Raw genomic sequence first — 26916 nt, 5'->3', positions numbered from 1 at the left:
GACCCTAACCCTAACCTTAATCATAACCCTAATCATGACCCTAACCCTAACCCTAATCATAACCCTAACCCTAATCATAACCCTAATCATAACCCTAACCCTAACCCTAACCCTAATCATAACCCTAACCCTAATCATAACCCTAACTCTAACCTTAATCATGACCCTAACCCTAACCTTAATCATAACCCTAATCATGACCCTAACCCTAACCCTAATCATAACCCTAACCCTAATCATAACCCTAATCATAACCCTAACCCTAACCCTAACCCTCATAACCCCAACCCTAATCATGACCCTAACCCCAACCCTAATCATAACCCTAACCCTAATCATAACCCTAACCCTAAACCTAACCCTAACCCAAACCTAATCATAACCCTAACCCTAACCCTAACCCTAACCCTAAACCAAACCTAATCATGACCCTAACCCTTATCACAACCCTAACCCTTATCACAACCCTAACCATAACCATAACCCTAATCATAACCCTATCCATAACCCTAATCATAACCCTAACCCTAACCCTAATCATAACCCTAACCCTAATAATAACCCTAATCATGACCCTAATCATGACCCTAACCCTAACCCTCATAACCCTAACCCTAATCATAACCCTAACCCTAACCCTCATAACCCTAACCCTAATCATAACCCTGACCCTAACCCTAATCATAACCGTAACCCTAACTCTAACCCTAACCCTGGCTGTAAATATATCTTTATATCTAACTCTGATTCATTACCATTAGTTATGCTACCCATAAAATGTTTTAAATCCTGAAAGAAATTCTAGAACTAGATTTCTTTAATATATGGGAAAAAAAGTCTTAATTGTTACATGCATTGATGCATAAAAATGAACACATTGTCAGATGTAGCCATGTAAATTAATACAACAACATGAAAGAGATGAATTTTTAATTGGGACGTTTTCTTGTACATGGATGAGTTGGGATGTGGGGTCTAGACTGCAGGGTAGATATTGTCTCTGTGTAAACGTGGGAAGTAACACTGGCTGCGGTAGAAGTGAGCTTTCTGCTGGCACAGACCCATCCGACTCAGCAACATCAGGAAGTCTCGGTGAAACGCCTTCGTCAGAATAGCGTAAAAGAATGGGTGTGCGCAAGAGTTAATAGGATAGAAGAGCACCAGTAGAACCTGTGGAAATAACATGGATCTTTCAGTATTTTATACAAGTTAATACACTTTGAAATAACTTATATGTTTTTCAAAGTAAAAATAATCTGAATTGCAGCTCAGTAAAGTCTTGCCTTTGAATCTGTGACAGTGATCAGTGGTTGGTGGAGAGCTGCAGACAAACCATAGAAGCAGATGGGAACCAGACACAGGAAGTTGGTGAAGATGAGGACAGCCATGCGTTTGGCCATACTGGTGTCATACCTGCTTGACAGGTGGTGGGGGTTGTGCACCATACAGTAGATGTGCAAGTAACAAAGACACACTACTATGAAAGCACCCACATTAGCCAGAAGCACAGTGACCACATAGACACGAGCAGTTGTGGTCTCTGTGTCCATGGGTAAACAGATGCTCACTCTCTGGTAACTGCTCACGCCCAACACAGGCAGCAGAGCGAAGACTACACACAGAAACCAGCCAACCAGCATCAGCACCGCTGCATGCCGGAACCGGATCTTTCTATCCGGCCTCATGGCATAGAAGATGGCATGCCAGCGCTGAAGGCTGATTAAGGTTAAAGTATACACTGATAACTCACTGGCAAACACAGATAGAGTCCCAGCTAGGTTGCAGCCACTCCCTGATTGCCAGGGGATAGCATACTGGTAGTAATGGGAGCGTGTGTAGAGGTCCACAGATGCAATGAGCACCAAGTATATCCCCATACAAAAGTCTGCAAATGCCAGGTTACCCATGAGGAACCGAGTGACGGACATCTTCTGTCGGCTGGTCAGCAGGATGAAAATTACCAACAGGTTGGCGAAGATGGCTGACAGACTCACAACCCAGACCAGCACCCTCAGAAAAGCTTGACTCATCACATCCTCACATGGATTCAGGGCATCAGGGAGGGGGGTGCAGGAGAGTCCATCTGTGTGCAATTTATGACAAACAGCAAAATCAAAACCTTCACTGAGATGATCTGTTGGCAACTCCACGTGAAACAAACCCTCGTTTTGAGACGCTTCAGACAGAGAAACACAACTGTTATCAAAACTGGGATATGTGTTCATTGCTGCTGCAAGTCCAAAGCTGTCCAACAGATGTCCATAAAATTTCTGTCCCTGATTTTTCTGGGAGACAGCTGATGACCGCTCCTGCAGATTTCCAAAATCCATCAAGCTCAGGTTGCAGATCAGGGTCTCCAAGTGCCTTTAACAGGGATAATAATAATTATAATCCGCCATGAGCAGAGCACTTTGTAGCATTTAGCAAGTTGCCTAGGCAAGGACAAACTTCCTTTAACAGACAGAAACCTCCAGCAGGACCAGACTCATGTTAGACACATATCAGCTGAGACTGTGTTGGAGAGAGAGATAGAGGGAGATGGAGAGAGAGAGAGAGAGAGAGATGAAAGTGGTGAGACGGATAGCAGTAGTTGTAGCAGCTGGAGTCTGGCACGTCCACAGCAGCAGGAACCTACGAGACAAGGGAGCTCAGGGACTACGGATAGATCTATGGTAAGTAACTTTAATGGGACAGGAAGAGTTAAAGTAAGAGACAGGCAGAGAGAGGAGAGAGAGGGAAATACAGGACCCCAGTGTGTCAGTCTAAGCCTATAGTGGTCTGAGCCTATTGCAGAGACCAATGCAAAGGAGTCTTGTCTCACCCTGAAAGGTGGACATAAGCTACATGCTATGAACTGTATACAATGTGCACCATATAAACAACATGTTATGAACTGTTCACAATGTGCACCTTATAACCAACATGTTGTGAACTGTACACATTGAATAAAAAACATAAAATAATAAAAATACAAAATACACTGAGCAGTATGTTTAGACCCTGAACTCTACCCTGCTGGTGCTGTCTCATCAACAATAGTCCTTGAACTGAATGAAAAAACTTGATGTAAAGAAGAGAAAATGTTTTTGGACACTTGAAATTCTTGAACGTACCCTCTCCATCTGTTCAGCATTGTGAAGCCACAGCAATGACTTGGGAAGGTTAATTCAGCACTCTGTAAGTGGAGGAAGGCTCTGAGGGGGGGCAAGGCTTTCAGGGTCCATGTGTTTTTAGCCTGCAGCTTTTCAATAGTTTCCATACCTACTGAGGGAAGGGAGCTCACTTTGGTTTCTGAAAGGTCTCTGAAAAAAAGATGAACAAAGAGTAAACTCTTGTTCTTGAAAGGTCTCTGAAAAAAGAGTAGACATTCATTCACACACACAAAGCTGAAGCTCTTCCTGTTTTCTTTAAAAGGGACAGCAAAGCTGGAACAACATTCCCTTGACTCTAATAGGCAGAATTCCTATTTTCTAAAAAGACTATTCTACAGAAATTTCTATATTTACTCTGATCCATTACACTATGTTTACCGAACTCTGTTTCTCTGCCCTTCAAACATATTAATCACGTCACTTGTTTGGGCAGGTAAACACCCAAGATTTAGAAGAAGTGTGCAACAAGAAGGTACATTTAGCAGAGGTCCAAATTTGATGTACTATTATTTGGCAGCTAACATCCAAAACGTTCGCTAATGTTTTCATGCACTTGACTCCCCCTGGAGTTCAGTTGAAGCCAAATCATGCATATAAATATCTCCTCCTGCCCTCCTTTGTTCATCATGTCCAATTTCTCATTCCAGGAACACAAGAAATCCTGTTGTGCTGGCTCTCCTAAAAACCTGATTCCAGTTTCAGCATCAGTTTAAATTTGGCAGAAATGTACAGAACTCTGACCAAATAATTTGACAGATGTAGCCACGCCCCTAATCCTCTAACTCCTCCATCATCTCCATCCTTTTAGGGGACTTCATGTTCTTCCTCTAACTCAAGTTTGCACTTAGAGGTTCAGCTGAGAACTTTCATACCAGGTGGAAACTCTTTCACACTTGAATACTCCAAAATAGCTACCAATAGGCCATAACTCTTCCTATCATATCTCAGTTCTCTTGTAATTTAATTGTTTAAGGAGTAACACTAAAACTCAAGCCCATGCTTTCCTTCTAGGATTAGCCTTTAGCATGTAAGCACACATAGTAAGGTCTCTTTTTTGAGTTTAGTATGATTGTACTTTTCTTTAACAATAAAATGTTAGAGCAAATATCATTCTCACTGCAGAGCCATCGATTGTTTCAGGGGGAAATGGGTGGAGGAAGGTGGGTTGGTATTCACTGTTACACTGTCACTTTAAGTTCCTCAAAACATGCAAAATAGTTCATTAAAATTGTATTGGGAAAAAAACGTTTAAGGGCCTAGTTAAAGATTTTGATGAGGGATGATACACATTGAAGTTAGCTTCTCTAATTTCCAACAGTGAAAGTGAAAGCAGCACACCTCCTTTACATTCTGTTTTTTGAAGGTACTCACAGGTGAGTCGGGCCGTGAACGACGCCATGAAAAGCAAATTCATCGATCTGATTTAGATGCATGTTCCTGTGGAGATACCTGAAAGATAAACATAAAAAGACAAACGACTTTGTGGACAAAGACTTAAACAATAAGCAACCACCCTCAAAGTTTAGTGTAAGATGAAGAGCTCAAAGTTTAAAGTAAGAAGTTGACCTTGTACAAACTTATCTAGAGTGATTCAGACGATCTATTAAAAGTATTAAAATCATGGTGTTGTAAATTTCTAGAGTATTATTGAGGTCAGTCCTGACTCGTATCATGGCAGATTAGCTTAACCCTCATCATAGTGCATTTCTGTCTTTGTGTCACTTATGATTTTAAAATGTCGCACACTTCCTCCACGCTGCTCCCGTTGAAAGCGTAATGCTGGATCTCTCTCACACCATTGCTGTTCAGCATGCTTAAAAACAGGGAAAGTGAGAACATGTTATTGTTTTCTGACTGGTTTCCTTTAGATATTCGTTACTGCTCTATCTCATTATCATGTGGTTAGAGAAAAACATCCAAAAATAAGTTACAAGTCAGAGGAAGATTCAACAGTCATAAAAAGGTTAAAACCCAACTTTTTATTAAAATCAGAAAACTTGGCAGATGTTTGCACAGGCGTAGATGAAAATTAATGAAAGCATTGAGCCAGCAGGTAAGAGTCGTGATAACCCCTGTGAGTCAGAAAAGTACGAGTCTAAAGATACAGCTGTAAGAGTTTTAAATCTTGGTGTAACTTACAGGATGAGAGGTTTGTCAGATATCCCACTGAAAGAGTTTGCAGGTATCACCTCTATGAAGAAGTTCTCTACGATCTCCCTAACAGACACACAGCAAACATTTTCTGTAATGATTGAAAACATCATTCATTTGAACACCCCGAAGTCACTGTGAAAACAGGTATTTAAATGTTACCTACAAAATAAAATCCTCCCGCAGGGACTGAATATAGTGAAGCTCAGGAAAAGAGGTGAGGCCAGTGTTAATGATCCCACTGTAACAAATCGATACATGGATTACTGCTACGTCATAAATCAATACATCTATAACTAATATGTCACAAATCAATACATGGATTACTGCTACGTCACAGATCAATACATCTATAACTGCTAAGTCACAGATCACTACATCAACTACTGCTATGTCAAAATGTCTGATCATATTTCAATCGATCAATCAGTCAGAACTTACAGGTATTTTAAATAAGGCAGGTCCTTAAACGCCTCCTGATCAATATGAGACAGCGTTTTTATTCCAGTGAGTTGTCTATTGAACACACACACACACACACACACACACACACACACACACACACACACACACACACACACACACACACACACACACACACACATGTGAATAATGGACGTGATTTTAAAGAGTGAAACTACAGGCGTGTGAGCAAAAACACGTACACGTGTGTGAGTCTGGAAAGGTTGAAGAAAGAATGTCTTTCAAGGTATCGTAAAGTCTCATCATCAGAAATATATCTGAAAACATAAAACACACTTAGTTATAAATACAGTTAGTTATAACAAACTGTTATAAACACATTTAGTTATAAACACACTTAGTTATAAAAAACTGTTATAAACACATTTAGTTATAACAAACTGTTATAAACACACTTAGTTATAAACACAGTTAGTTATAACACACTGTTATAAACACACTTTGTTATAAACACTTAGTTATAACACACTGTTATAAACACACTTTGTTATAAACATACTTAGTTATAAACACAATATGTTATAAACACACTTAGCTATAAAACAGTTCTAAACACAGTTAGTTATAACACACTTTGTTATAGACACAGTTAGTTATAACACATTGTTATAAACACACTTTGTTATAAACACTTTGTTATGAACACACTTTTTTACAAACACACTTTGTTATAAACACACTTTGTTATAAACACACTTTGTTATAACATAGTTCTAAACACAGTTAGTTATAACACACTGTTATAAACACACTTTGTTATAAACACACTGAGAACACACTGTTATAAACACATGTTGTTATAAACACACTTCATCATACATGATAACACTCTTCATCATGATAACGCACTCCTCCTCTGTGCTGCATATTTAGAGTTTTTATCTTACATGTGAGAAATGTTGGTCAGGTTTGAGAACGCGTTCGCAGGAATAGTGGAAAGTTTTGTCCCCACAAGCCACCTGAGACAGACAGTTTGGACTTTAATCTGATTGAATTCAGGATTTTTAGAGATTAAAACATCTCTTGGAATAAACCAAATGATTAAAGATGAAGTATTTAACTAAACATAGGAGATACATTCATTTTAAACATTAAGAGTTCAATGAAGAGAATAAAAGGTCAGTTTGAATACAGTCAAGATAAAATATAAGTGTTTCAATTAAATAAAACACAGATGATATACTCAGGATTATAAATCAGGATTAAAATGTTGGGTAAATAAAAACAGACCAGAGATTATAGATGTTGTCACCTCAATTAAAGACATGTTATTCTGCCTTTAAATATTTGAAACAGTTTGATCAGAAACACAGGAGTTAAAGATAGAGTTTGTTACTTACACCTCCTCAGTGCTGGAGTGGAAAAGTGGCAGGACTTCAGCTCCAAAACAAGAAATGCTGTGGACTTCTGGGTCACACTGACATCGAGTCGGACAGAAATCCAGAAGCAGAGAAACGTTGACACAACAGAGAATAAAATAAAGCAGATTTAAAGCAGGCTTCATTTTGTAGCCTCAGAGGTGGAGAGTCTAAAGAAGCTGCAGCAAGAGAGACCAGTGAAAAGACTTCACTCCCTTCCCCCCAAAGACCTTCAAAATAAAACCTGAAAACCTGAAGTGCAGACAGCACTGCATACTTAAAGTCCAAGCCTTCTCTGATCGATACTGTGGAGAATGAACCATCAGATTAAATTCAGTCTGCCTCTCCGTTATTAAACGATCATGGTCTGAGCCGAAGGTGAGGCCCAGCCTGCTACATGACTCCATCATTCAGGATAGGATTCCATGAATACAGTTTTTACACCATCATTGCTCAAAAATGAAACATTAAGAACTGTCCTCATCATTTTATCTGAAGAGGTTTCAGTTTTTAATATTTTAAAGCAAAAAAAAACAGAATTGATTTAATATTTAATAAGAAACGTCAACAGTGAAGGTTTCCATTGTGTATTTACATCTTTGTAGATTTAAGATCAATACTCTGTGATTCATTTTAACATAAAAGTGACAAAATACCAACAACACTTTTAAACAACCAAGAGGAAAAAATGTCTTTAAAACTTTTCCTTAATGTTTTAATGAGCAATAACCACCAAATAAATATTACATTACATTAAATATTAAAATATATAACAGAAGTTTGGCTGCTGTGAAATCCCTTTCTACATACAGATGTCTGACGAGACTATGTTTGAGTACAGACTCAGTTTAATTCAGTGACAGTGAGACCATGTTATTATTAACCTCACACAAACAGACGGCACATCAAACATGAGCCGGGAAGTTTGAAATAAAAAGTGCAAACACAGATTGAGCATGTTGTAAAAAATTATATCACAAATCAAAATAAATGACAAACTTATAAAAACAAGCAGATTAACATTATTTCTATATTCAACAGTTTCTTTAATCGCCATGATGCATTGATCAGAAACACATGGTGTCTTTAGGACAGACAAAATGAGACAAATGTTCATTCTTCCATTTAGTGCACATTTAAAGATGCAATCAGTAGCATCACATGATGGAGGACACTCGTTCTCTTTGGAAGAATAAGCTGCTGGTCTTCATGCCAATGTTCATTATCACTGAGTCACGTTAAAAAACCTGCCAGCAAATTACCAAACTTTTCTTTTAAAGGCATTTGAAAGCATCGATGAAAACGTGAATCCAGCATGGTGTGTACTAAAGTTCAGGATGTTGAGGCCTCTGCTTTACATTCTTTGTTTTTTATGCATACACTGCAGTTTTTTAAACCTGAAATACTCAGATCCGTTCCCAACACAGAATCAACGCACAAATTGAAAAGTGTAGTAAAAGGTAACCTCACCTGTGTAAGGTGTTCTGGGATGTCTCAGCTTATTATTAGTGGTTAGTAATAATTAGTAAAGCTCTACTGATTGTACCTCCATCTAAATGTTTGATTATTATTTCAGAACAAAATGAAAGATGATCATAAACATCTTCTCTCAGGTAATGAGCTGATTCATGACTGAACTTTCGTCCAGGTGTCAAAGTTCGGTGCTGCATTTCACATAAAAGCCTAAACTCAGTACAGCAGACATCAGATATTTGACCAGCACAGGAAACACTGATCTTTTTTTCTGTGACAACATTATGGACGCAGCATGCTCCTCGAAGGCAGACATTTAGGATCCGTCTGTGGTGCCAGTGAGCACTTAGACTGCAGCCAGCGGGAAACTGTTGACGGTGAATAAGATGACGAATATACGGCCCAGAATGCAATGCTGCAGTTAAGCATTCAAACAGAAAGGCACCATTGATATTATCTCTGCACTGAAATATACTCTGAACCTTTGCTACATACCAGCGTATGGCACTTAACCTACAAGACATGAACACACTTTAACGTTTTATAAAACTCTGTATTTACTACATCACTAAAATAAAAGTTTCATTTTTCATTTACAGCAAATAAGTTATAGAAAATAAAGGTTTAATAGTGACAGTTTTTTCTTCTCAAGTATTTGCTCGACTTTACGCAGACTCTGGATCTGGTTTGTTGGTGGGACTCGATGACTCGTGTTGCAGGTCTCCGAGTGGAGCTGCTGGGTTAGTCCTGCAGCTGTCTGAAGCCCCGAGCATCTGAGCTAATGAGCTTCCTGTGACGATGAAGGGCGTTTGATCCCCCTGACGCTCATCCGTTAGCATGCTATCACAGCTGGACTCCATGCTGTGTGGGACTCTCTTCATGCTGCTATTTGTCTCAGGTAGATTATCAGGTGAGAACACCTGGCTGGCAGCTGTGTCGTCACATATGACCTGGAAGTCACCTTTCTCCTCAGGTAGCAGTGGGCTTGGTGGTAAACTGTGGGCCATGTGGCCATGGTTGTAGTGAGCAGAGGTCCTCTTCTGTTCATCCTGTGCTCGACATCTGTTCATCAACAGCAGGGGGCGCTCCTCCTCTCCAGAGGGGCTTAGAGCCACTGAGGGCACAGAGATGGCCAGGCTGGACAGGGGGGCGGACATCTCTGATGGAGGCGACCCTGGAGTGGTAGGAGAGATGCGGGACCCCCGGGACAGCCCAGTAGGGGACGTCAGGGCGGATACAAACCTTCAACAGAAACACACGGTGTTCATGTCAGCTTATCATTCTTGAAACAAAACAACACAAAGCATTGTAGAACATTATTTTAAATAAATTCAAACACAGAGAGCCAGTAATGTTTCTCCTTAAAACCAAAAGAGAAATACTGCTGGGAGGAATCTGGGAGTTCATTGATCCGGATACATCCTTCATCGCCTCCATGAAACGTTTAAAGGACAGCCTTTTCACCATTGACACTAAGCTCTCTATCTATGCAGATCACCTCATCGTCCCTACTTTTGAGAGTACGGTTGAAACGTTCCTCTTTATTACAGCTTATAGTTAGAGCAGAGGGTTATACCATGAAGCAAGCTTGACACCCCGTCTTTGAGCTGGCTCAAAAAAGGTCTAAAGCTCCAGGTAGAGACACAGGTACCACAAAGCTGGAGATGAACTTTCTCTGATAACTCAGATCTGTGTGACTCACATGAAACCGTGTGTTTAGCGCATCTTGAACGCTTCATTATCACATGAAGGAATCAGCGCTGTCTTTCTGCTTCAGTCACACTGACATGATGAGGAGAGATGATGGTTATGAGTTATTGAGGTCAAATCAGCCCTGCTGCTGTTATTAATAAAAATATATATATAATGAATTAGTTTGTAGTTCAGCTGTAGGCCTGTACAGGTTTCCACAGCCATGAATCTGCTTTGTCTTTCTCTGTCTCACTTGCATCTGGCCATTTTCCTGAATCATTGTCTGGGGCCACCTTTGTTTTAACTTTGATTTCAGTTTTGTTGTTCAATAAGCAGGTTGAGTTTTTTGTTTATGTTATCAGAGGTAGTGAAGGGTTGGTTCTGGTCAGGCCTGGTGTTGTTGTATTGATTTGAATGTGTCGTACAGACCACCTGGTTCTAAAAGATGGATCTGTTTGGTGTATCTTCGTGTCTTCTGAAACTTTTTGTTGGCAGTTTGTGTTTCTTGTAATCAGGGCGTAGAGGTTAAATTAAAGCTTAAATTAATCAGTTACCTTTAAGGCAAGTTGGAGCTGGGTGTGTCTGGGCTCTTCTTTGAATGAGCACTAAAGTCTCTGGTGCCAGCGGTGGCATTCAGACGACCCCGGCCGCCCTGCGTGGCACGCTGGCTATTCTCCGGCAATGACATCACCGAGACAGACTCAGTATCAGACAGAACACTGTTGCTCCAGTCATTAGTCCAGCTGCGGAGACAGGGAGGGGCGTCACACGGAGACAGGGTTCAGACATAGAGATAATGTTTATGTGTCTGAGCTTTAACCTCAGTCTGCACGAACATTATTCTGATTTACTGATGTAGCAGTCAATTATCCAATCAGCTGACGGTTTGCTCAACAATGACTCAACAGAAACTGCTTAATGTTGATCATGTTGATCAATGTGAACACAGAGGCAGACGAGTTTTCATAATGTTTTTTAAAGTCTCTGTAGACGGTTGCTGTTTCTTTCTTAATATTTTCATAATGTTTAATCTATTATTGATTTATAGATTAATCTATACATTTAAAGTAGGCCTGCCCTCTGTAGGGACATGGAGTAGTTTGTTTAGGCCAACAGGATTATGGATTATATTATTATTAGGATAAGATTAATTAAATCTCTACTTTTATTTTTAGAGGCATCGTGACATTAAGTTTCAGGGAGCAAAATCATCACATCGTGACGGATTGCAAAGAAAGAGGACAGTAAATGTGAGATTTAAAACATCTGTAAAATACTTGATTTTCACATTTAAATGCAAGATAAATAAAGGTTGATTGATAATTAGAGTAATCTTGTATTCCTCAATAGCAGACTGTTGATATGAAGTTTTAATCATATCAATCTGCAGAGAGGACTTGGATAACTCCTCATCTCTGGGGATTTTAGCCATGCTTCTCGGTCTGCCACCCTGCCCACATTCACACAGTATGTGGACTGCTTCACAAGATACAATAAAACTTTGGACTTACTATATGCAAACACCAAAAATGCATACAACTCTTCACCACTCCCCCCGCTGGGCCGCTCAGACCACAACCTGGTGAGACTGCAGACCATTTGCATACCTATGGCCACCTGGTATGTGATGAAGTGGTTTAAGGAGGCCACTTAAGCGCAGTAGGACTACTTTGAAAGCACTGACTGGGAAGTGCTGTGCAGCCCACGTGGAAATGACATCAACGGTCTGACCCACTGCATCACAGTCTATATTCTTTTGTGTTGAGAACCCTGTACCTACCAGGAAGGTCTGGTCACACAACACTGACGTCCTGTACAAGAAGGGCCAAAGTCGTCTGCACCTGCTGAGAAGACTGAGGTCCTTTGAGTGTGCAGGACTCAGGTACATACACTTTATGACACTGTGGTAGTGTCTGCACTTTTCTATGCAGTGGTCTGCTAGGGAGCAGGGTGCACAGAGAGGACGTTAGCCAAGCTGACATCCATCATGAACAATCCCTCTCACCCCTGCATGAGACTGTGGAGTCCCTGAGCAGCTCCTTCAGCTGCAGACTGAGACCCTGCAGGATGGAGCGCTACCGCAGGTTCTTCATCCTGTTTGCAATCAGACTGTTTAACAGCAGCACTACAATGTCCCGTTACTCATCTTTCATTTCACTACATGGCAGCTACTTTGTGACCTTGCACTTAATCTGTCTCTCAGGTCATTGTTTATGATTCACACCCACAAACTGACTGTGAACATCTTATATTTGACTCACTCTGAGTGTGTTTTTCATACTGTGTGTTCTCATAAAACCTGGTGCAATTTTATCCGTGCAATAACTTACCATACTATCGATTCTTAAGATAGAAGTTTACATAGTGTATATATCTGTTATATTTGCTACATTCTATTTGATCTGATTTAATCTTATTTTGTATTCCCTTTTATCGTTATTATTGTATTTCTTAATTATGTAAGTATTGTGTTGTATTCTCATGTCCAGCGTTGTAAGCTGTTGGAACAAATACATTTCCCCCGATGGGCGATCAATAAAAGTACATCTAATCTAATCTAACACACACAGACATGGTGCACAGGAACAGGTGGAGGTCTGTGGTTTCCGATGTAGTGGCTGGTTTAATAGAGTGACTTCCCTGCTGTGTGTTTTCCCACCCTGCTGCCTCATACTTACCTGTGCATCACCTCCCCTAAAGTGTCTCAACCATTAAAGCTGGATTTGTGAAAGTGAAAAATATTTAAGTGTATGTAGTGTCTGGCTTACCTTTGGCTGGAGATGTTTGTGAAGGTGGTGTGTTCATGAGCAGATAAGGCATATTTGCTTGTGGAGAATGTTGTCTCTGTGTCCTTCTCGGCTGCGTGCTGCAAGGTCGTCCCGTTACACTGTCGGTAATGAAACAGGAACAGATGGATGTGAGGGCAGATTCAGCAGCGTTCACTGCACTTCATTAGATAGTGCTTACTAACAGCATACATTAACAGGCTGCAGATCCTGAAGAGGCATGTTAGCATTGTCATGTCCTCTGGCGGAGCTTGCCAGTTTGAGATCAGAGCTCTTCTTCTTCTTCTTCTTCTTCTGCTTCCTCAGACTCTGCCTCAAACGGTCCTGGAGTTTCTTCCTCTGCTTCCTGTTTGTGGACAGAAAACTAAACTGTGAAGTACCTCAGGGGAAAAAATGACAACATATGTTAGACATTTACCCCTGTGTAATGTGATATGGTTTAATGAAGTCTTTTAATTTAAAATTTAAATGGATGGATGGATGTCAGCACTTATTTCACTCCATCAAATTTTTACAGCGTCCAACTAAACGGTCAAATCTGCCTCCTTCCCTCAAATATTTGTTTCGTCTGGATTTCTGATCAGTTTTAAAGATAAACCTTAATGTGAGACAGCATTTAAACTTTTTATCTTCTAACTTTACATTGATCAGAGTCTCAGCTTCAGGTCACTTTACATCAGAGACTCAGCTTCAGGTCACTTTACATCAGAGTCTCAGCTTCAGGTCACTTTACATCAGAGTCTCAGCTTCAGGTCACTTTACATCAGAGACTCAGCTTCACGTCACTTTACATCAGAGTCTCAGCTTCAGGTCACTTTACATCTGAGTCTCAGCTTCAGGTCAATTTACATCAGAGACTCAGCTTCAGGTCACTTTACATCAGAGACTCAGCTTCAGGTCACTTTACATCAGAGTCTCAGCTTCAGGTCACTTTACATCAGAGACTCAGCTTCAGGTCACTTTACATCAGAGACTCAGCTTCAGGTCACTTTACATCAGAGTCTCAGCTTCAGGTCACTTTACATCAGAGTCTCAGCTTCAGGTCACTTTATATCACAGTCTCAGCTTCAGGTCACTTTACATCAGAGTCTCAGCTTCAGGTCACTTTACATCAGAGACTCAGCTTCAGGTCACTTTACATCAGAGACTCAGCTTCAGGTCACTTTACATCAGAGTCTCAGCTTCAGGTCACTTTATATCACAGTCTCAGCTTCAGGTCACTTTACATCAGAGTCTCAGCTTCAGGTCACTTTACATCAGAGTCTCAGCTTCAGGTCACTTTACATCAGAGTCTCAGCTTCAGGTCACTTTATATCTGAGACTCAGCTTCAGGTCACTTTACATCTGAGACTCAGCTTCAGGTCACTTTACATCAGAGTCTCAGCTTCAGGTCACTTTACCTCAGAGTCTCAGCTTCAGGTCACTTTACATCAGAGTCTCAGCTTCAGGTCACTTTACATCAGAGTCTCAGCTTCAGGTCACTTTACATCAGAGTCTCAGCTTCAGGTCACTTTACATCAGAGTCTCAGCTTTAGGTCACTTTACATCAGAGATTCAGCTTCAGGTCACTTTACATCAGAGTCTCAGCTTCAGGTCACTTAACATCAGAGTCTCAGCTTCAGGTCACTTTACATCAGAGTCTCAGCTTCAGGTCACTTTACATCAGAGTCTCAGCTTCAGGTCACTTTACATCAGAGTCTCAGCTTCAGGTCACTTTACATCAGAGTCTCAGCTTCAGGTCACTTTACATCAGAGTCTCAGCTTCAGGTCACTTTACATCAGAGTCTCAGCTTCAGGTCACTTTACATCAGAGTCTCAGCTTCAGGTCACTTTACATCAGAGTCTCAGCTTTAGGTCACTTTACATCAGAGATTCAGCTTCAGGTCACTTTACATCAGAGTCTCAGCTTCAGGTCACTTAACATCAGAGTCTCAGCTTCAGGTCACTTTACATCAGAGTCTCAGCTTCAGGTCACTTTACATCAGAGTCTCAGCTTCAGGTCACTTTACATCAGAGTCTCAGCTTCAGGTCACTTTACATCAGAGTCTCAGCTTCAGGTCACTTTACATCAGAGTCTCAGCTTCAGGTCACTTTACATCAGAGTCTCAGCTTCAGGTCACTTTACATCAGAGTCTCAGCTTCAGGTCACTTTACATCAGAGTCTCAGCTTCAGGTCACTTTACATCAGAGTCTCAGCTTTAGGTCACTTTACATCAGAGTCTCAGCTTCAGGTCACTTTACATCAGAGTCTCAGCTTCAGGTCACTTAACATCAGAGTCTCAGCTTCACGTCACTTTACATCAGAGTCTCAGCTTCAGGTCACTTTACATCAGAGTCTCAGCTTCAGGTCACTTTACATCAGAGTCTCAGCTTCAGGTCACTTTACCTCAGAGTCTCAGCTTCAGGTCACTTTACATCAGAGTCTCAGCTTTAGGGCACTTTACATCAGAGACTCAGCTTTGGGTCACTTTACATCAGAGATTCAGCTTCAGGTCACTTTACATCAAAATCTATGCTTCAGGTCACTTTACATCTGAGACTCAGCTTCAGGTCACTTTACATCAGAGTCTCAACTTCAGGTCGCTGGCGCAGGTTTTATTCTCATTTAGTTTATATTGAAAAATTGGAAACTTGACGTCAGGCCAACGAGACTCACTTTAAAGTTTGTTTTTAGGTCTGAGGTCTAACCTCAGCTAGAAGTGCCATCGTGTGTTTCATTTCTGATGTTTTATTTTGACATCAAAGATGACCTGGTATAATTTTTCTTTGTCTTAATTTCGGTTAAAAGGTGTTTTCCTGAAGCAGACAGATGGAGAGCAGACAGTGGGAGAAGGATATTCAGCAAAGGGTTATGGCTGGGAGTTAAACCAGTGACACCCCTGAGAAGGATTGTAGCCTCAGACAGACTCTCAAAGGGAGCGAGGAGAACCAGGAAAAGATTCGAAAAGTTTGCGCTTCCTGATTTTTCCTGAATTTTATATGTCACTAAATGTTTGGGAGTATACCTGTACAGCATGTCAGGTGTGCTGGAATATAAAACTGTTCAAACTGAGCTTGAATTGAGGGTTTTGGACTTTGTGCTATTGTTGAACGCTGTAATACAGTCATGAAGTGAACCTTGCTGTCATAAATTAGCGTGAAAATATGATTTGAATTACTTTGTTTTGCAGTAGGCAACCACACACATGATTCCAACGACTAGGAGTGCAATGCAGATCCCTGATATTGTTAAAATACGTTTCTGATACAGCTCCTCAGCTTCTGAAAGAGAGGACAAGCCATTCTTAAAACCACATCTCTACACACGCACACACACACACACACACACACACACACACTCAGAAACATGCTCACACACACACGCTCAGCAACATGCTCCCACACACACACACACACTCAGAAACATGCTCACACAGCAACATGCTCACACACACACACACACTCACTCACTCAGAAACATGCTCACACACACACACACACTCAAAAACACACACAAACACACACACACACACACAGGATTACAGTCAGAAACAATAAGACCACATCAGCAGCAGCTAACAGTCGCATGCTTCCATCACACAGTGAGTTTCTGAAGAGGACTCCAGATTTAGTATTTTTGATCTTTACTCTGATACGACAAAGTATGTTGCCGCCTGGCGGACCAATCACAGAGCTCGCTGACTGCGTTGGTTCGACGTGTCATTACGTTTTGGAGAAGGTGCACGTCAGGCTACAGGCATGAGCTCCTGAGTTTAAAAAGGGCCAAGCAGACCTACGACGGTTGTTGTTGTAAAATCGTCATAGGAGCTTTAACATGATGAGTTGATGATGTCAGCAACATGCGACTTTGATGGGGAACTTTGATCAGGACCACATTTGGTCCTTCTTGGCGCCGCCACAGCTGGTTTCTGTGTAGCCAATGTGTGAGCTTCCACTGGCTCTGCTAAGTTGCGTTTCGACCAAAAACTGTATAAAATATGGGCGTAGTATCCGTGACGTCCCCCATCTATTTTTGAAGCGCTGTTTTGAGGCCAATCGTTGGCAGCAGCCATATTGCTGCTGTCGAGCGATTGTGATGTAAAGAGGCGGGCTTTGAGCCTCCTAGCCAACAGCTACAGTGTTCCCGCTTGTCAACCAAGTCAGCTATGCCTCTCATTGGAAGACTCGCAATCTCAATATCTTTGAAATTGCCACGTTAGAAAAAAAATCACCCGTACAGTGTGTGCCAATCGAGAAATTAGCTATCCAGACTACACTCGTCTTTTGTACCAGGCTGTAAACATGTTTATTTCTGCTGTAAAGATCATCTTTTTTGAATTGGTTTCCGGTACTTTCGGAGCCAGCCTCAAGCAGATCCTCGATGAACTGCAGTTTTTAGCACTTCCACATTGGAATCATATTTTTAGATCGGAGGTTGCCGCTTGGTTTCGACTCCATCTCAGCTTCAGACACTATGTTTGCTGGATGCCAGATCGAGCAAGCCAGGAGGGCAGACACCGAGACGATATTAAAACATCTGGTCAATTTTCAGAATAAAACACTGTGTTGACGACGTCTGTCTGCCTGTGTGAGTTGATTGTGTGAGAGTGTGTGTGAGTGTGTGCGTGTGTGTGTGTGTGTGTGTGTGTGTGTGGGGGGTGTGTGTGGGGGTGTGTGTGGGGGTGTGTGTGGGTGTGTGCATATGTGTGTGTGTGTGTGTGTACACAGATAAACATAGCATCCTGACAGGAAAGCTCCCGTTTTTTAGTTTGAACTTGTAATTTTGCACGTGTGATGGAAATAAAAAGGCTCGAACATGCAGCAAACACAAAATGTACAGACAAACTTTAACATGCCAGAAGTTTCAGGATGCATAAATCATACATCAGGGGAGGAAAGGTACATGTGATCATGTACACAAACAGCACAAGAACAGTCACCGAGCATGCTCCAATCACAGAACAGGAAGAAGAGGAAGTAGACATACTGTAAAAGCTGGCCATTACATAGTTTTGGCAGCGATCACCAGTAAATTCATTTGGACACCTGAGTCAGACAAAAAGAGACAGACAAGAAGAGACGGTGAGTTAGTTCATGACAGAGAGGTTTAAAACCCACATCATCATCACTGGTGTTAACAGGAAGGACCTGACGGACCAAAGAGTCCAGTTTTAATGTGGTTTGATCTGAGACCTTCACAATTAAAGCACTGAGTTAGAATCTTGTAGCGTTTATCTGAGAAGCAGCTCTGCATTAGCCTCTGATCACTGTCTTAGCAGCAGACTGAAATCTGCATGTACACTAACACTCACCAATTATATAATCAAAATTCAGGTCCATCATACATTAATTGACGGAGGCTTCAAGACCCCGACCAGGTTCAATATAAACCACCAAGACGACCCTTCAGCTTCACAACCACTCGTCTAAAGTCTGAGGAGGTCTGATTAGGACCAACTGTTAACTTCTGGTTCCTTCTGAGAGGGGGGGGGGGCTGAGGGGAGGATCAGTCAGAACCAAAGTTTTACAGCACTACAGGTCACAGCTATGAACAGAATGGATGGTGTTTGATGGGATGTGGAGTACATGCAGGTTTCAGCTGCAGATACAGCAGATCAGACTTCTACCACCAGCAGACTTTTATCTGCGTGTTAAGGAAACATGGATTTCTCCAACAGCTCTATGAAAAATGTGACGGGGTGAAACACCAGTAATGACATGTGGGATTAGATACAGGTGTGTAAACATACGTTTTGGGTCTGAGACTTTCTTAAGCACAGCTTGTTCACATCGGTGCCCAGTGAATCCTGCCGAGCACCTGGTGGATGGGCAGAGAGGAGGAGACATAAACAGGACGAACAGGTAATACACATGAGAACACAGACAAACACAGAGACAGTGGTGCACAGACACACAACAAAACACTGACAATGGACTCTTCTGCCCCCTGGTGTGGACTCTGTATAACAACACTACGTTTAAATCACTGGCAGCCATTTCAAGGTCCCAGTCATACCATCAAAAACCCGTACTGTGATACCAAAAAAGCTAAAAAGAAACAAGAACTATAATTAATTATACTGAACTCTGTTTAAGTTCTCTGTTTTAGTTTAGGTTGATTTCTGCACAAGGACAGGATTTCACTTCCTGATGCCGTTAAATGTATTTTATTCCTTTAGAACAGGGAAAGTGTTCACTGATGAACAAGGACATGAAAATATGCTAGACTGTAGCCATAAACAAATTTCCACCCTTCGTCCCAGCATATCAAAATGTAACACTAATCCTTCGAGCAAGTAAATGAAAAATAAAGATGTATATCAAACCAGACAACATGCAGACACCACAAACTGTATAAAACATGCAAACCTTACAGACTTTACTAACTTTACTAATTCTACTAAATTAACAAACTCCAAAAACTCTACAAACTTTACAAACTACAGAAAATCCACAAACTTTACAAACAAAAAAACCCAAAAACTCTACAAACTCCACAAAAAGAACAAACTTTACAAACTCTATACACTTTACAAACTTTACAAACTACAAAAATTCGACAAACTACAAAAAACTTTACAAGCAGAACAAACTCCACAAACAGAACAAACTCTGCATACTCCAAAAACTCCAAAATCTGTAACCTCTACAGACTTCAGAAACTCTACAAACACTACACATTTTAAAACTTTACAAACTCTACACACTCTACAAACTCCAAAAACTCTACAAACTTTACAAACTTTACAAACTCTACAAACTTTACAAACTCAACAAATTTAAAAAACTCAAAAAGCAGTAAAAACTCTACAAACTTTACAAACTTTAAAAACTCAACAAGCAGTAAAAACCATACAAACTTTACAAACTCTACAAGCATTAAAAACTATTCTAACTCTACAAATTTTTAAATTTTACAAAGTCTACAAACTCTAACACTTTACAAACTCTACACACTCCACAAACTCCACAAACTCAAAACTCAGCAACCTCTACAAAGTTCAGAAACTCTACAAACTCCAAAAACTCTACAACAGTAAAAACTCTACAAACTCTACACACTTTAAAAACTCAACAAGCAGTAAAAACCATACAAACTTTACAAACTCTACAAGCATTAAAAACTATTCTAACTCTACAAATTTTTAAATTTTACAAAGTCTACAAACTCTAACACTTTACAAACTCTACACACTCCACAAACTCCACAAACTCAAAACTCAGCAACCTCTACAAAGTTCAGAAACTCTACAAACTCCAAAAAACTCTACAACAGTAAAAACTCTACAAACTCTACAAACTTTACAAACTCAACAAACTTTAAAAACTCAACAAGCAGTAAAAACTCTACAAACTTTACAAACTCTACAAGCAATAAAAACTCTACAAACTCTACAAACTCTACAAACTTTGCAAACTTTGCAAACTTTACAAACTCTACAAGCAATAAAAACTCTACAAACTTTACAAACTCTACAAACTCTAAACAATTTACAAACTCTACAAACTCCACAAACTCCAAACTCAGCAACCTCTACAAAGCTCAGAAACTCTACAAACTCCAAAAACTCTACAACAGTAAAAACTCTACAAACTCTACAAACTTTACAAACTCAACAAACTTTAAAATCTCAACAAGCAGTAAAAACTCTACAAACTTTACAAACTCTACAAGCAATAAAAACTCTACTAACTTTACAAACTTTAAAAACTCTACACCCTTTAAAAACTCTACAAACTCCACAAACAGAACAAACTCTTCACACTGTATGTAACAAACTCCAAATGTATGTAAATGCATGATAGAAGTGAAGTGGCAGGTAAACATAGTAGCGTAGCAGAGTGATATGTCACAGACAAAACGTTGATCAGACCCCCCTCCTCTCTGTGTTACCCTGTGACACTTCAGAGCAGAGCCACGCTCATCAAACACCTGCAGCAGGGATTTTCATCTGTCACCACGGCTCTACCTGCTTGAAAGTGTGTTCAAACTCTGTAGTCTAAAGTCCAAAACATGTACAATCGATGACTGTGGCTGTGACTTGAAGCCAAATGAACAGCTGTAAATATTATAACTCTTGACGGCTGCTGCTAACCGTAGTTAAACTACCTCGATTTTTAACATTACACACAGTGTGTGTTTTTCTATTCAAACCATAGATTCCAGTGCTCAGCGTCTTCAGCGCAAAAAACGCCTTCAGCATCTGCTGACATTTGTTGCTTCGCTCAGTTGGAAAAAGTTAAACTTTTGGAACACCGCTGCGCTCATCAAGATCACTTCTTGAACATCGACCAATCAGATTCAAGAAGGGGCTGACATCAGCTTTGTCAACAGCAAATGAGGGGGGTCCATACTGAGGTAAAATTTCCAAGTTCAGAGCTGCTGCTAATGCTATAACACAATTTCTATCAATAGTGTTTACAGTTTCTTGTTGAAATGTCATTGAATGAGAGCACATATGAAGCATACAGAGCTTAAACAGAGCTAACGCTCACTACTTAAGGAAACTGAAGTGCTGCGGGACAACTTTCATAACCTAGCAACAGTAAACGCTGGTGAGAAGCGCTCTGAAATTGGCCGCTCTGGCTCCCTGCACAAAAAAACGCCTCAGTGGACACAGCCCCTTAGGGTCCCTCTTTAGAGCTGCACAGCTTTTGATACAGACTTTAGCCCTTGTTGGCTTAAATGCTTGGCTATATTCATTGTGCCACAATGTAAAGGCATAGCAGCATGTAAACAATGATAATGTTTATAGTGGCCTAGGAGGGGCCATCGCTGATGCAAACAATCATTCTGAGGTTTAATCTTCATAACAGAGCGTTCAAAAGAAGAAGCGAGTCATTCTTTATATGTTTGTAGGCTATTATTTACAATATGGTAAAGGAGGATAAAAAACGATTCATGTAGAATATTTCATGACTCAAATAGGCCAATAATGAATTTAAATATGCACCTCACATGCAGTGATGACTAAAGATAGTTTTATTACCTCATGTAGTGCAAAACTCAGAAAACTTTGGGCTTTTCGTTTCCAACTGCCCGACAAAAGTTAACTGAATGAGCATTTATAAATTACACTCTGGTAAAGTCTATTGCAATTTCCAGTTACATTTTTTCTTTTGGTTATGTCCTGGCCCACTATTGATGGCGACGAAAAAATCTGTCCAGGACCAACAAATACAGTACCTCAAGGGGACATCTCTTTCACATGACTGAGATGTGTCTCACTCCCCTGCACCTCTATTGTGTGTTACACAGTTCTCTCCACCTCAGTTACATTCTGTAGGTCAACATAGAGAGGGCACTAAACCACAGCAGTAACTGCATCAGTTGGCTCAAAGTCACCGTTTTAACCTTCTGTGAGAGTCATACCTGCAGAGAAACTTTGTGCTGCCGGGCGTGATTTTAAGGGTGAAGCACTCTCCTCCATTAACGCAGTAATTCCTCTGGCTGTTGCTGCAGGGTGTCACGTGACTGGAGGTCTTGGCTTTGGTGGTGATGCTGGTGGCAGCTGCAGAGGACAGAAGGATGTTATAGCAGCAAAAAAGCATTAGAAGCACTTTGTGCAAAACAGGACACTATGTTTACTATAGAGAGTTAGTAGAGTTACTGAACGCAAAAATCATACTGTCCGAACGTTTGAACAGTCTCAGACAAACGCTCTCTGCAGTGGTAGAGAGGATGTGAACGTTCAGCTGCACTCAGATGGGATTTATTTAATGAGTTCTCATAACGAACATTAAACTTCACTTAAAAAACATTACGAGGCTCTAAGAATGAAAGCCTTCATGTTTAGGACAATATGACACAAATATCTGTTCCCTGATTTTCTGTTTTTCATTTGATACATCATCAGTCACTGAAACAGCCAGGAGAGCATCATCATCATCATCATCATCATCATCATCATCATCATCAATTTAAACATCATCCTCATCATCATCATCCCCATCCTCATCATCCTCATCGTCATTCACTGAAACAGCCAGGAGAGCATCATCATCATCATCATCATCATCATCTTAAACATCATCATCATCATAATCATCATCATCCCCACCCTCATCATCCTCATCGTCATTCACTGAAACAGCCCAGAGAGCATCATCATCCTCATCCTCATCATCCCAATACTCATCCTCATCCTCATCATCCCAATCATCATCCTCATCCTCATCATCCCAATACACATCCTCATCCTCATCCCCATCCTCATCACCATACACTGAAACAGCGCAGAGAGCATCATCATCATCATACTCATCCTCATCATCCCAATCATCATCCTCATCCTCATCATCATTCACCGTAACATCCAAGAGAGCGTTATTTTAATCATCATCATCCTCATCAACCTCATCATCACCATCATCATCATCATCATCATCATCATCCTCACACTCATCATCATCTGTTCATCATCATCAGAGATGAGACTACATGTTCTAACCCTCAGAGATTAGACTACCTGTTCTAACCCTCAGAGATGAGACCACATGTTCTAACCCTCAGAGATGAGACTAAATGATCTAATCCTCAGAGATGAGACTAAATGATCTAATCCTCAGAGATTAGACTACACGTTCTTACCCTCAGAGATGAGACCACATGTTGTAACCCTCAGAGATTAGACTAAATGATCTAATCCTCAGAGATTAGACTACATGTTCTAACCCTCAGAGATTAGACTACATGTTCAGACCCTCAGAGATTAGACTACATGTTCTAACCCTCAGAGATTAGACTACATGTTCGAACCCTCAGAGATTAGACTACACGTTCTTACCCTCAGAGATGAGACCACATGTTCTAACCCTCACAGATTAGACTAAATGATCTAATCCTCAGAGATGAGACTAAATGATCTAATCCTCAGAGATTAGGCTACATGTTCCAACCCTCAGAGATTAGACTACATGTTCTTACCTTCAGAGATGAGACTACATGTTCTAACCCTCAGAGATGTGAGAACATGTTCTAACCCTCAGAGATAGACTGCATGTTCTAACCCTCAGAGATGTGAGAACATGTTCTAATCCTCAGAGATGAGACTAAATGATCTAATCCTCAGAGATGAGACTAAATGATCTAATCCTCAGAGATGAGACTAAATGATCTAATCCTCAGAGGTTAGACTACATGTTCTAACCCTAAGAGGTTAGACTACATGTTCTAACCCTAAGAGGTTAGACTACATGTTCTAACCCTCAGAGGTTAGACTACATTTTCTAATCCTCAGAGGTTAGACTACATGTTCTAACCCTAAGAGGTTAGACTACATGTTCTAACCCTCAGAGGTTAGACTACATGTTCTAATCCTCAGAGGTTAGACTACATGTTCTAACCCTCAGAGGTTAGACTACATGTTCTAACCCTCAGAGGTTAGACTACATGTTCTAACCCTCAGAGGTTAGACTACATTTTCTAATCCTCAGAGGTTAGACTACATGTTCTCACCCTCAGAGGTTAGACTACATGTTCTAACCATCAGAGATAAGACTAAATGTTCTAACCCTCAGAGATGTGAGAACATCTTCTAATCCTCAGAGACTAGACTACATGTTCTCACCCTCAGAGATGAGACTACATGTTCTAACCCTCAGAGATGAGACTTCATCAGAGACCTCATGGTGGTGTGTCTCGGGCAGATAGAACGTATTACTGGGATGTTTGTTCTGCGGTGGACGGATGGCGGGGGCATCAATTAGCCTCCAGCGACTCTGACCTTGAAATGGAGCACAAGCTGAAAACAGGAAGTCTCCGTGTACCACAGCCTCGAGTTTCAGTCTGTGTCATTTATTGATTTCACTGTTTCAGATGACTGGAAATCTGCCTCCACACATTTTAGGGACCTTTACATCCCACATTCAGAGAAACACCATAAAGGTGCATTTGCTTTTGTGTGCCAAAATCACTGCAGTACGATGTGATCATGAATTCTTAAAGAGGCAGACTGAGGGTTCCTCGGGTCTGAACAGATTGTTGTTCTCTCAGTGTAGTAATATTTCAGAGGCTTAGTCACAGCCTCTCTGCAGCACTCTGCAAGCCCCGACGTGTCTGCATTCAGAAAAAGTCCTGAAAACACACCTCATGTTTCAGCTCAGGGGACACAGTCTTCAATACACACCTTTCCTAACACCTTCTCATTCTTCTCATAAGGTTTTACTTTTCAGCCTTTATATACCGTTACTGCAGCCTTTTACTCTATTCAGTACACTTATACACTTTCAACATAACTTTATTTTACTGTTAAATTAACATCTCTAAGATAATATTTAGCTTTATTGTATTCCTTTGACTGAACCTTCAAATGCTTTTAACTTGTTAAACATTTATTGTGCTTTAAAATAACATTTACTTTATTCTAGATGTAGCCTTTATGAACCTTAAAGAAACATTTAATCTATCATACATTTCTAAGATAATCTTTTATCTATAGAACCCTCACTGAAACCTTAGTCTTTGTAACAGTCTGAGGTTCAGCAGCTTGTGCTTTCAAACCAAGGACAACCTGCCTGTAAAGACAACCTGCTCCCAGTGCTCCCAGTGCTCCCAGTGCTCCCAGTGCTCCCAGTGCTCCCAGTGAACATGTGTGGGTACTTACAGACTGTAGAGATGACGATGTCGTTTATCACTTGTGTTGAATGAGGGTGGGGGGTCTGCTTTGTGGTGGTTGGACGTTCAGCATTGTACTTGAGGGTCACAGAGGAATCAGGCGGACCGCTCGGCCCTGGTGCGGATTTCTCTTCCTGGAAAATCTCGGGACGCCCCGGTGTGATGGTGGAAGTGAGGAAGGTGGTGGTCAAGGAGGTGGGGGAGGGGGATGAGTGAGGGTAGGACACCGTTAGTCCCAGCGCGGGGTCCGCTGATATGATGATGGGGTCCTGTCCGATACGTTTAGGGTCTAAGTGTGTGGGGGGTTCATACTCGAAGATCTTGTCCACGAAGACCCACTTGAGTCCAGCGGTGCAGAGAGCCAGGCTGAGCAGGCAGGCCAGGATGGGCAAGATGCAGATTTTCTCAGAGTGCACACAGTTTCTGATCTGCCCCATCTCTACGCACACACAGCAGCTCGCTGATAACGCCATGATGCCCACAGCCCCCATGTGCTCGCCATCATCAGCACCTCCCTCTGCAGCCTCCTCCCTACTCTGACCAGCTGCCTCCTCTTCCTCCGTCTCTTCTGTCTCTTCCTGTTTCTCCTCCGGTTTCTCCTCAGGGACTTGTCCGGTATCGACAGGAGAGCTGATGGGGGAGGCCGATCCAGGAGGGGGGGGGCGGCCCTGCAGAGAAGTCGTCCATGCCCTCAGTCATCCTGTCCTGCTGGAGGATGAAGACCTCTAACTGAGAGCATCACAGAGCGTCTGCCTGCAGCGTCTGGTCTCCTCATGTGTGTTTTCCATCGCAGGGTTTCAGAAGATTAGAACAATTTCAATGGTCTCTGAGGTTTGTAGATAGTCTGCATACAAGGAAGAGGAGTTCTTTACTCATGCTCTCTCACAGGAAACACAAGAATCAGTCTAAAAATAGAAGCCTCAGATTTGCTGCAGACAGGGACAGAGGCAGAGGGTTACCCTCTCTAAATGTTAAAAACGGTGCAGAGTGAAGAGGAGCACTGACTCACCTGAGCTGTGATGACAAACGGGCGGGGTGGACGTGACGGGCCGACTGCAGCTGCAGTTGCTGGAGAGACCAAGACGGGACGGCCCAGCTCTGCAGATACATGCTGTCTGCTGCGAGTCCAACACGCCGAACGCTGAATCATCAGGGAGCGGCAGGTGCCCTTCCTCTCCGGCAGCAGAAACAGATGAGTAAGGAGAACCAGAGAGAAAGACACTCAG

The 26916-nt window shown here is 41.4% G+C and overlaps 2 protein-coding genes across 2 annotated transcripts; both read right to left on the bottom strand.

Annotated features, from left to right (window-relative positions):
* Positions 1 to 941: 941 nt before the first annotated feature.
* Positions 942 to 7290, bottom strand: LOC117831660 (thyrotropin receptor-like). The gene is made up of 11 exons (XM_034710454.1): positions 7127 to 7290; positions 6674 to 6745; positions 5969 to 6043; positions 5745 to 5819; positions 5470 to 5544; positions 5292 to 5369; positions 4897 to 4965; positions 4524 to 4601; positions 3114 to 3302; positions 1284 to 2364; positions 942 to 1170 (listed from the first exon to the last, which is right to left on the bottom strand). Exons 1-11 carry the CDS (start codon positions 7288 to 7290, stop codon positions 976 to 978), a joined length of 2151 nt encoding a protein of 716 aa, XP_034566345.1. The 3' UTR covers positions 942 to 975.
* Positions 7291 to 7840: 550 nt separating this feature from the next.
* On the bottom strand, positions 7841 to 26534 carry nrg1 (neuregulin 1). Its single transcript, XM_034709841.1, has 7 exons — positions 25680 to 26534; positions 22448 to 22586; positions 18062 to 18120; positions 16254 to 16356; positions 13288 to 13441; positions 13078 to 13196; positions 7841 to 9859 (listed from the first exon to the last, which is right to left on the bottom strand). Exons 1-7 carry the CDS (start codon positions 26179 to 26181, stop codon positions 9283 to 9285), a joined length of 1653 nt encoding a protein of 550 aa, XP_034565732.1. The 5' UTR covers positions 26182 to 26534; the 3' UTR covers positions 7841 to 9282.
* Positions 26535 to 26916: the final 382 nt, after the last annotated feature.

Source organism: Notolabrus celidotus, chromosome 19 (assembly GCF_009762535.1).
Source record: "Notolabrus celidotus isolate fNotCel1 chromosome 19, fNotCel1.pri, whole genome shotgun sequence".
Lineage (NCBI taxonomy): Eukaryota > Metazoa > Chordata > Actinopteri > Labriformes > Labridae > Notolabrus > Notolabrus celidotus.
This window is presented reverse-complemented; position numbering and strand designations above follow the sequence as displayed.